Source organism: Oncorhynchus nerka, linkage group LG12 (genome assembly GCF_034236695.1).
Source record: "Oncorhynchus nerka isolate Pitt River linkage group LG12, Oner_Uvic_2.0, whole genome shotgun sequence".
Lineage (NCBI taxonomy): Eukaryota > Metazoa > Chordata > Actinopteri > Salmoniformes > Salmonidae > Oncorhynchus > Oncorhynchus nerka.
The window spans coordinates 73,758,566-73,770,571 of record NC_088407.1 but is presented as its reverse complement, the minus strand read 5'-3'; the positions used below and the strand labels follow the sequence as shown (position 1 = coordinate 73,770,571).

The 12,006-nt window shown below is 45.4% G+C and overlaps 1 protein-coding gene across 3 annotated transcripts in view; it reads right to left on the bottom strand.

The window, feature by feature from the left end:
* Window positions 1-1,185: 1,185 nt before the first annotated feature.
* The window catches only part of LOC115138720 (coiled-coil domain-containing protein 85C-A-like), a 135,931-nt gene continuing 125,110 nt past the window's right edge, over window positions 1,186-12,006 (bottom strand). For all 3 annotated transcript variants that reach the window (XM_029675860.2, XM_029675859.2, XM_029675861.2), the window contains 2 exons: window positions 7,474-7,665; window positions 1,186-5,316 (listed from right to left, as the gene is read on the bottom strand). In XM_029675860.2, coding sequence (XP_029531720.1) covers window positions 5,227-5,316; window positions 7,474-7,665 — 282 coding nt within the window. In that variant the 3' untranslated portion in view covers window positions 1,186-5,226. The remainder of the gene's footprint in view (window positions 5,317-7,473; window positions 7,666-12,006) is intronic.

The following is a 12,006-nucleotide window of genomic DNA, read 5'->3' as shown; positions in this document are numbered from 1 at the left end:
TGCGTTTCCACTGATCCATTGCAGCGAGTTTTACACCACTCTAGCCGACACTTGGCATTGCGTATGGAGACTTAGGCTTGTATGAGGCTGCTCGGCCATGGAAACCCATTTCATGAAGCTACCGACATACAGTTATTGTGCTGACGTTGCTTCCAGAGGCAGTTTGGAACTCAGTAGTGAGTGTTGCAACCAAGGATGGACGATTTTTAATGCACTACGCGCTTCAGCACTCGGCGGTCTCGTTCTGTGAGCTTGTGTGGCCTACCACTTCCCGGCTGAGCCGTTGTTGCTCCTAGATGTTTCCACTTCACAATAACAACACTTACAATTGACCGGGGCAGCTCTAGCAGGGCAGAAATCTGACCAACTGACTTGTTGAAAAGGTTGCATCCTATGACAGTGCCATGTTGAAAGTCACTCAACTCTTCCGTAAGGCCCATTCTACTGCAAATATGTTTTAGACTTTATTGAAAAAGGTTTGTGTTTGATTTTTTTTATGTTGAAGTTTTTTTATTACACCTTGTATACTTTCATATCTTCCATTTGTTACTTAGTTGATGTTTGTATTTTTCAAGTTACTGTAAGCAAAGTCACATGGCATAGAACACAATTGTTTTGTCTTTGGAGAAGCTGTCATACTAAAAAGAAGTCAATCTGAACCTTGTAGTTTACATGCTGCCCATTACCTTTTGCCCATGCTTCATGTAATTACATGTGTTAGCCCCTAGGGGGTGTCCTTGTCAAGCCATTGAAATTGAGGCCCTGAATGAACCAACACCTTTAGTAAAGGCATCCTCTCTTCCTTGAAAATTTTACCAATGTTGCTTGTTAACCATCTCTTGTTGTCCTCCACAATGAAATTGGGGGGGGGACTGTGGATCTGTTTTCATCCGTTTATATGTTAGTCACACGCGCTCTCAGACCGCACTGGCCTGATTTTGACGAAACTCTGGTGAATTATGCGTCTTGCCATCATGCCATCATGTTTACTGTTTTTAAGCATTTCACCAGGGAGAGGCTATAAGGAAACTGCTTACCAAATTCTAAAACTGACCCCTACCTTAACTGTAACCGTAACCTAATTTTAACCAATTCTGAAATTAAATATTGGATTGCAGGTCAGGAGTGTCCATATAGCCTTTTCCGTATCACTAAGTTACACTTTCATCAACATTTGTAAACAGGTGAGGGTTTAAAACTTAAACTCAATTTTTATTTCAAAATCATATAAAAGCAGCTTATTTCAATTTTCACATTTTACAATTTGCTAAAATATACATTTTCAGCTACATACAGGTTGTGGGAAAACATAGGCGGGCTGGTTGCAGGTATGCTACAGGAGCAGCAGGTATTTATGTACACAGCACTGTGTATATCCTAGGATACAACTTAAACTGTGTATATCCTAGGATACAACTTAAACTGTGTATATCCTAGGATACAACTTCAACTGTGTATATCCTAGGATACAACTTAAACTGTGTATATCCTAGGATACAACTTCAACTGTGTATATCCTAGGATACAACTTAAACTGTGTATATCCTAGGATACAACTTAAACTGTGTATATCCTAGGATACAACTTAAACTGTGTATATCCTAGGATACAACTTAAACTGTGTATATCCTAGGATACAACTTAAACTGTGTATATCCTAGGATACAACTTAAACTGTGTATATCCTAGGATACAACTTCAACTGTGTATATCCTAGGATACAACTTCAACTGTGCATATCCTAGGATACAACGTAAACTGTGTACCACAGTGAAAGAGGCAAAAAAGAGAACATAGAATTTCATCACAGGTTCCACGTAGATGCCTTATTCAGAAAATAAGCAGTGCATTTGAATGTAACAAAAGGAAAATGGTCAAACTTTAAATCCGAACTTTGTGCTTTCAAATGAACATATAGTAAGTTGCGTGTAGACTGTTAAAAAAAACTTTTGCTAAAGTTTTAATTCGTGAAGACTGAGTGTGTGTATAGACACGCATTTGTACGTTTTTTTCCATTATGAAACTCCTTAGTCATCAATGCCTAACTATTACAACAACAACAACACCGTACAGAACAGTAATGATTTTATAGCAGTCCTCAATTCAAAGACATTTATCTTCCTTGTTGATTTGCTGCTCATTTTGTTCATACAGTTCTTCTATGTTACAAGTCAGATCAGACACACAGCCAGCTGCATCCAGACTCCTCCACACTGAAACACAGCAAATTAATCCCAAATGGTAGTCTATTCCCTATTTAGTGCACTACATTTGACCAGGGCAAAAAGAGGATCTGGTCAAAAGTAATGCACTTTATAGGGTGCCATTTGGGATGAACACAGCCGCTCTTCTGCTATCAATAAAATGAGAATATTTTTTGTGTAAACATACATTTATACACACCCTTCTGTATAATAACAATTGGGGTATACATTTATTATACCCCAAAATAGATTGACAATGTGTCAAACTCAATTCAGAATAATTTACCAATCTGACAACAAACCTTTTGTTCAGATTTTAGAACACAAATCCTTGAGAATACAGCAAGTTTCTTTTAACACAGTTTGTAACTGCCTATTCAGAACTCAACCTAGCCAATATTACTCCTACAGTATATAGACTCTGAGTGCTCATATACAGTATTCACTGGCCTAACATATGCATGTACATAGAACTCAGCACAGCTATGACACTTCATTCATTGTACCTGCATTGTACAACTCCCTATAAAGAAGAGATTAGGATATACATAGATGTTATTACTCCTAATGACATCTGTCTGTTAAAACTCTTAATGACGTCTTGTGTCAGTCTTATGACGGTGTTATATAGGTAATGTCACCTAAAAGACCCCGTACAATACTGAGGTGACTCAAATACACAGAAATCGGCTAGGAGCCACCGTAGAGTATAGAACACAGCTATGAAGCTTCATTTAGCTATATAGTGTATTGTACACTGAAGTTCCGCTGGAAGACCTCACATAGAGATGACACCTATGAGACTACATACAGCATACATAGGGACCTTAGGAGACTTAATTACGCACAGTGATCATCTATGAGACTTCATACAGCATACATAGGGACCCTAGGAGACTTAATTACGCACAGTGATCATCTATGAGACTTCATACAGCATACATAGGGACCCTAGGAGACTTAATTACGCACAGTGATCATCTATGAGACTTCACACAGCATACATAGGGACCCTAGGAGACTTAATTACGCACAGTGATCATCTATGAGACTTCACACAGCATACATAGGGACCCTAGGAGACTTAATTACGCACAGTGATCATCTATGAGACTTCATTGAGCATACATAAGAATTGTATGAGACTTGCCTAGGATTGCTAGACTGACTGGTTGTACAGTGATAATCTATGAGACTTCATACAGCATACACAGGCCTAACACATGTCATAATGTACAGGAGCCAGCTAAGACACCTTATAAAGTATACATAGGATCCAGCTCCGAGAACTCAGTATACATGCATTGAGTGTACAAAACATTAAAAACACCTGCTCTTTCCATGACATAGACTAACCAGGTGAATCCAGGTGAAAGATATGATCCCTTATTGATGTCAGTTGTTAAATCCACTTCAATCAGTGTAGATGAAGGGGAGGAGACAGGTTAAAGATGGATAAGCCTTGAGACAATTGAGACATGGATTGTGTATGTGTGCCATTCAGAGGTTGAATGGGCAAGAGCTCATAGAGAATACTTAGGACTGGTCAAAATAAGTTGTTTTCAAACCGTTTCAACGATTGTCATATATAAGATCTGCAGATTTGTAAGTGAAAAGTCCCACTTCCATCTAGCAAGAGTCTGACTTTCTGATCCATGATAAATCATCAGAAGCGACAGTATATTAGGCATGAACCGTAACCTTCCCTTGAGTTCATGTTTCAGTTAATAGTATGACAGCCTTCTAGTCTGGTCCCAGAACTGTTTGTGCTTTTACCAACTCCATTGCTGTCACTGTATCATGTTTGTCATGACAGTTCTATAAGGAGTTTTCAGGAGTGGCTAAGCAGACTGGCCCCCAGGCTATAAGCTTTCTGCCTTGGGAGTACATTTATGCAACTGCACTCGGTGTGCCACTTTCTGTACTTGGTTATAAAGTGTGCATACCAAATGTCACCCTTTTCCCTATATAGTGTTGGTATAAAGAATAGGATGCCATTTGAGGCACAAACAAACATGAACACTAAAAACAACAGGTAAAATAATAGCACTACGTTTTGTTAAACAACCTACTTTAGAGCTAGAATTTAGTTTAACACTTTGAAAGGATTTCCGTCTACATTTGTACACATACTTATCTCAGACAAAAGAGGACTACATTATTAAACAGCATCCTACAGCAGCTAGGTTTCACGTTGTATAAACCTATGGCTTGTGATTCTACACTGAAGGAAATGACATCATGTGATTTCCAGTATTTGTCCTCATCTATGTTGTAAGGAGTTGCCAGTCAGTTGCTGTTGAATGGAAAAGTAATGGAAGTAAAGGCAAGAACAGAACATATCAGGGCCTTGACTTGAGAATAGTAGAATGGTTTGTCCTGGAGTGGTTGTCAGTCTTGAACACTTGGTAGGTGAACATTTACAAACACCAAAACAGACGTTGGTTGGAGATGGCAGAGGGTCAGGTAAAGTACTGTAGCTCAGGTGTAGTGACTGGTTGTAAGGGGCAGTTTATCCTCCTCTTCCTTCTCTTTAATGACAAGACACCATAACCAACGTTGGCCGTGGGCACTAGATTACCTGCTGGGTATTGACGAACGGTGTGTCATTCAACATGTACAATTGTCTTGAAATAAACAGAAAATGAGAGCCAACGTGGTCAGAGGCTATAGGATTGCCAACCACTGTTTTTAACCCTTCATCGGCGCAGCCTATTTTGTCCGATCTAAACTGAGATTGACTGTACCCACTACCCAGGTCAGGTGTAGCCTACATTCCTATATTCACCAGGGGACAATGTTAGGGGAGGCTAAGCACAGAGGTTTGGGTTCAGGCTAGAGTTTGTGGGGATCATTTAGCCACGGTCACACAGTGCTGAGAAAATAGGAGGGTGTCATTTGAGATGTGCCCCTTGTTTGTGCACTCAGTGCTGCGGGTCCATGGTTGTTGTTGTTCATTTGTCTGTCTGTCCGTTTGTCTCGTCTGAGTGCTGCTGTGCGCTGGTTAATGTGGTCTTAAGGACTACAAGGGCCCTTTGAACTGGTTCCCAGAGAGATGCTGGCGGATGGAAGGCTTGGATCCTGCAGCGTCCCCTAGTTTACGCCACACCACCTGAGAACACAACAGAGTACAGGGAAGTGGGAGAGGGGACACAAAATCCTGTTACACAACGGCTGTATACTATCTACAGTATATCCAGTCCCTTCAGATGAGGGTCTCTAGAAGTGAAATGAAGTACTAATGGACCCTGTGGGTCAAAGGGAGGTCATAGAGAGATGGGAACCATAGATATGACTGGAATCCAGCCAACCAATGGGTGTCAACAGAAATGTGCTCCACATAATCTGAACAGAAAATGCAATTTTAGGGGGACACAACAACAGCTGTGCAACACTGTGATGAGAGAGAGAGAGGTCGACGCACAGGACCATGTAACATAGACCTCATTAGTGACCAGGATGTCTTTATGGTAGATGGGATACTTGACTGTAAATGGCTGCATTGTGTCTCCATGTTCTCTGTCTCTCATGTACAGAGCTCTGTATGGAACAACCAACAGGCATGGCTACTGAAAGCCTGGAAGGGCCTCAGGGTTGTCCCTACGAGAACACTGGTCCCATACTACCCTGCACTCCTCGCCAGGCCTGTCACAGAGTGTATATTATCTTTATAGTGCACTACTTTTGATGGGGCCTGGTCAAAAGAAGTGCACTATGAAATGGAGTAGGATGCCATTTGGGATGCACACTACATGTCTGGGGGTGGATATGCTGTTGAGATGAGAGAAGGCGGGGCCTGTAGCTTCTACCTCATAGTTCTATCCTCCTATCTTATCCTAGGCCTGGGAGGTTTACAGGGGGAATGTATCTGGGAGGTTTACAGGGGCAATGTATCTGGGAGGTTTACAGGGGGAATGTATCTGGGAGGTTTACAGGGGCAATGTATCTGGGAGGTTTACAGAGGGAATGTATCTGGGAGGTTTACAGGGGGAATGTATCTGGGAGGTTTACAGGGGGAATGTATCTGGGAGGTTTACAGAGGGAATGTATCTGGGAGGTTTACAGGGGGAATGTATCTGGGAGGTTTACAGGGGGAATGTATCTGGGAGGTTTACAGGGGAATGTATCTGGGAGGTTTACAGGGGCAATGTATCTGGGAGGTTTACAGGGGGAATGTATCTGGGAGGTTTACAGGGGGAATGTATCTGGGAGGTTAACAGAGGGAAAGTATCTGGGAGGTTTACAGGGGGAATGTATCTGGGAGGTTTACAGGGGGAATGTATCTGGGAGGTTTTTACAGGGGGAATGTATCTGGGAGGTTTACAGGGGGAATGTATCTGGGAGGTTTACAGGGGAATGTATCTAGGAGGTTTACAGAGGGAATGTATCTGGGAGGTTTACAGGGGGAATGTATCTGGGAGGTTTACAGAGGGAATGTATCTGGGAGGTTTACAGGGGGAATGTATCTGGGAGGTTTACAGAGGGAATGTATCTGGGAGGTTTACAGGGGGAATGTATCTGGGAGGTTTACAGGGGGAATGTATCTGGGAGGTTTACAGAGGGAATGTATCTGGGAGGTTTACAGGGGCAATGTATCTGGGAGGTTTACAGGGGGAATGTATCTGGGAGGTTTACAGGGGCAATGTATCTGGGAGGTTTACAGGGGGAATGTATCTGGGAGGTTTACAGGGGGAATGTATCTGGGAGGTTTACAGGGGGAATGTATCTGGGAGGTTTACAGGGCAATGTATCTGGGAGGTTTACAGGGGGAATGTATCTGGGAGGTTTACAGGGGGAATGTATCTGGGAGGTTTACAGGGGGAATGTATCTGGGAGGTTTACAGGGGGAATGGAGCCCGAAGGCTTAAGAGGCCACAATAAGAGCTTCCATTGTTTCTCCCAGTGAAGTTATTTTAATTACGCTGACAAGTGTGTCGTAAACACTATGGCTCCTTTATGGGAACCTCCAATTATAGCACGGGGAAGTGAAGGGGTGAGAGAGGAGGGGTGAGAGGGGGGAGGTTGAGAGGGAGGGATGGAGGGGGGTAATTGTGCAGTAATTGAAACACTGTTCTCCGTCAAAGCGATGGCAGGCTTGTGATTCGGACAGGCAAACAAACAGAAACTGAGAGGGAGAGGGAGAGAGGGAGAGGGAGAGGGAGACGCAACTCATGTATCTTAATCAAGCTGTCATTATTAGCTTGCTGGGATAGGATAGAGGAGATGAGAAAGGTAATGTGGAAGAGAGGAGAGAGAGAAAGTTTCTTACATTACACATCTCCCTGACGATGGCCTTCTCCTTCTCACTGAGGTCTTCGTCGTAGTCTTCAGAGATCTTCTTCTCCAGGTTCTCATGGACCTCCAGTACCTTCATGGCATGGACCACAGCCTCTGGCTTCTGGCCCACTGGGAGGTAGTCTGCTGGGGGGGACGGCTTACCACTGGGGGACCTACCAGAGCCCTGGAGAGGGAGGAGAGATGGTCAGTGTGGTCACACACACATGAATATACTTTATTCTCTCTCTCTCTCACACACACACATCATCATGTTAGTAACATCATGCTAATCCCCCCTCTCCCCTCTCTCTCTGGGGTACTATAGTTCACGACCCACCGAAATGAGATTAAATCCTTTCATTCTGGTCCTACCCTGGTGGGGTTACATCTTCCCTGGTCCTACCCTGGTGGGGTTACATCTTCCCTGATCCTAACCTGGTTCTACCCTGGTGGATTTATATCTCCCCTGAATCTACCCTTGTAGGGTTACATCTCCCCTGGTAGGGTTACATCTCCCCTGATCCTAACCTGGTCCTACCCTGGTAGAATTACATCTTCCCTGTTGGGGTAACATCTCCCCTGATCCTAACCTGGTCCTACCCTGGTGGGGTTACTTCTCCCCTGGTCCTACCCTGGTGGGGTTACATCTCCCTGGTCCTACCCTGGTGGGGTTACATCTACCCTGGTCCTACCCTGGTGGGGTTACATCTCCCCTGTTCCTACCCTGGTGGGGTTACATATCATCTGGTCCTACCCTGGTGGGGTTACATCTCCCCTGGTCCTAACCTGGTCCTACCCTGGTGGGGTTACAACTCCCCTAGTCCTACCCTGGTGGGGTTACATCTCCCCAGGTCCTAAACTGGTTCTACCCTGGTGGGGTTACAACTCCCCTGGTCCTCCCCTGATGGTGTTACAACTCTCCTTGTCCTAAACTGGTCCTACCTGGTGGGGATACAACTCCCCTGGTCCTAACCTGGTCCTACCCTGGTGGGGTTACATCTCCCCTGGTCCTAAACTTGTCCTACCCTGGTGGGGTTACTACTCCCCTGGTCCTAAACTGGTCCTACCCTGGTGGGGTTACAACTCCCCTGGTCCTACCCTGGTAGGGTTACATCTCCCCTGGTCCTACCCTGGTAGGGTTACATCTCCCCTGGTCCTACCATGGTGGGGTTACATCTCCTCTGGTCCTCCCCTGGTGAGGTTACATCTCCCCTGATCCTAACCTGGTCCTCCCCTGGTGGGGTTACATCTCCCCTGGTTCTAACCTGGTCCAACCCTGGTGGGGTTACATCTCCCCTGGTCCTAACCTGGTCCTACCCTGGTGGGGTTACAACTCCCCTAGTCCTACCCTGGTGGGGTTACATCTCCCCTGGTCCTAAACTGGTTCTACCCTGGTGAGGTTACAACTCCCCTGCTCATCCCCTGATGGGGTTACAACTCCCCTTGTCCTAAACTGGTCCTACCCTGGTGGGGATACAACTCCCCTGGTCCTAACCTGGTCCTACCCTGGTGGGGTTACATCTCCCCTGGTCCTAAACTTGTCCTACCCTGGTGGGGTTACTACTCCACTGGTCCTAACCTGGTCCTACCCTGGTGGGGTTACAACTCCCCTAGTCCTACCCTGGTAGGGTTACATCTCCCCTGGTCCTACCCTGGTAGGGTTACATCTCCCCTGGTCCTAACCTGGTCCTACCCTGGTGGGGTTACATCTCCCCTGGTCCTAACCTGGTCCTACCCTGGTGGGGTTACAACTCCCCTAGTCCTACCCTGGTGGGGTTACATCTCCCCTGGTCCTAAACTGGTTCTACCCTGGTGGGGTTACAACTCCCCTGGTCCTCCCCTGATGGGGTTACAACTCTCCTTGTCCTAAACTGGTCCTACCCTGGTGGGGATACAACTCCCCTGGTCCTAACCTGGTCCTACCCTGGTGGGGTTACTACTCCCCTGGTCCTAAACTGGTCCTACCCTGGTGGGGTTACATCTCCCCTGGGCCTACCCTGGTAGGGTTACATCTCCCCTGGTCCTACCCTGGTAGGGTTACATCTCCCCTGGTCCTACCATGGTGGGGTTACATCTCCTCTGGTCCTCCCCTGGTGAGGTTACATCTCCCCTGATCCTAACCTGGTCCTCCCCTGGTGGGGTTACATCTCGCCTGATCCTAACCTGGTTCTCCCCTGGTGGGGTTACATCTCCCCTGGTCCTAACCTGGTCCTACCCTGGTAGGGTTACATCTCCCCTGGTCCTAACTGGTCCTACCCTGGTGGGGTTACAACTCCCCTAGTCCTACCCTGGTGGGGTTACATCTCCCCTGGTCCTAAACTGGTTCTACCCTGGTGGGGTTACAACTCCCCTTGTCCTAAACTGGTCCTACCCTGGTGGGGATACAACTCCCCTGGTCCTAACCTGGTCCTACCCTGGTGGGGTTACATCTCCCCTGGTCCTAAACTTGTCCTACCCTGGTGGGGTTACTACTCCCCTGGTCCTAAACTGGTCCTACCCTGGTGGGGTTACAACTCCCCTAGTCCTACCCTGGTAGGGTTACATCTCCCCTTGTCCTACCCTGGTAGGGTTACATCTCCCCTGGTCCTACCATGGTGAGGTTACATCTCCCCTGATCCTAACCTGGTCCTACCCTGGTGGGGTTACATCTCCCCTGATCCTAACCTGGTCCTAGTCCCAGCGTTTTGAGCACCACTCTTGCATTAAATCCTCAACAATCCCAGCCAGCATTCCAACACTGGTGCCCCTGAGGGGGAGAGAGAGAGAGAGAGAGAGAGAGAGAGAGAGAGAGAGGGTCTGACTGGAGTGTGAGCAACACGCACAAAGGAGAGAGGCAATAACAACAGCTCCAGGGTGAATGGTGTAGGCCCCTGCTGTAGAGGTATTATAGAAGAGGAAGGAAGTGAACCTGATCCGCCTGCCAGTCTACTGTTACAGAGCCTGTATCAATACCTAGTAGCAATCCTCAGAGAACACTGAGATAGACACCACTCTTATGTGCATCCCAAATGGCACCCTATTCCCTGTATAGTGTACTACATTTGACCAGGGCCCATATGCCTCTGGTCAAAAGTAGTGCAATATGTAGGGAATATGGTGGCATTTGGGATGTAGACTGAACAAAGTCAGTTTAAAAGAAAACATAAATAGAGGCTCTAGTTTAAAAGACATTAACAACCAACCATTTTTACAAGACAGAATCACCCATTAAAAGTACATTGCAACTGCTACTGTGTCAAAGAGAATCTTGATTGACATTTGATTGGCTGCTCTTGTTATTAGATGGTTGGGATTTTGCCACAGTCAGTGCTACAGTGATGTGATCACGATCACTGGGCTAATTTTAGCATGTGACGGATGTAGGGGGGTGTAGGGGCTTAGGAGGGGGTTAGCAGGGGTTGGGGCGACCCCCTCAACAATAGGTACCATCTCTCTCTACGTATCAAAGGTAACCCCTCACAACACATATTGACGTAGCACACAGGTTATGCCAAACAATAAGCAAATGTGTTCTTTATTTCTACAACACTGGACACCACCCACCATAAACTTTAAAGTGTGTATCAGTCCATGTCATTGTCTGAGCGGAATGTGAATAGACGTGAGAGAGAGAGAGAGGTCATAATCAGATGAGCTCCTGCATTTTTCAGCATGTTCTTAAAAAATATAGATTTAGAGTTGGATAAACTTGGATTTTTTTGTCATATACATATAACAGGATGCTACCCTCTACAACATAACCTTCGCTCCAAATCAAAACTCAAAACCCACAACCTGATCTTGGATGGAATTACGGAATCACCTGGAAGGCTTACAACTACCAAATATTATAATTCCAAAGCTATACAGCAAATGCTCTGGAAACCTGAAAACACCAACCTAGAACTGAGTGATTAAGGTTTAGTCTGAAGCTATATTTTATTTCCAAAAGCCAAAAAGAAAAATACATTCCATTACTTTATACGGACTGAATGCTAAATTAAGGCTGCCAGCTTGATACAACTTCAATTAGCACCGATGTGTCAAGTGAGAGCTGTCAAAGCCCTTTAGCCCAAGAATGGCAGGAGAGTCGCACAGTCTCCCCCACCAAATGGAGAGGCCTTAGAAGCTGCCTCCCGCTGTTCAGAGGTAATTCAAATACAGCACCCTGTGTATTTAAAGAATGATAAGACATGAAAAGAGCACAAAATGAAGCTCCTTATGGAAAGTCAAGAGACATTTTTTGCTATTATAAAAATGGGAACATCAGCAACCTCATCTTCCACACAGAACATCCTCTGTCCTAGCAGAGTGCAATATTAGCACACTACCCCTCTAATAAGGGGGGGTGTTAATGAGGGATGGAAACTCAGGATACGAGACAACGAGGACTCTGAGTCAGCTAATACAGTTGAAGTTGGAAGTTTACATACACCTTAGCCAAATACATTTAAACTCAGTTTTTCAAAATTCCTGACATTTAATCCGAGAAAAATTCCCTGTTTTAGGTCAGTTAGGATCACCTTTTTTTTTTTAAAGAATGTCA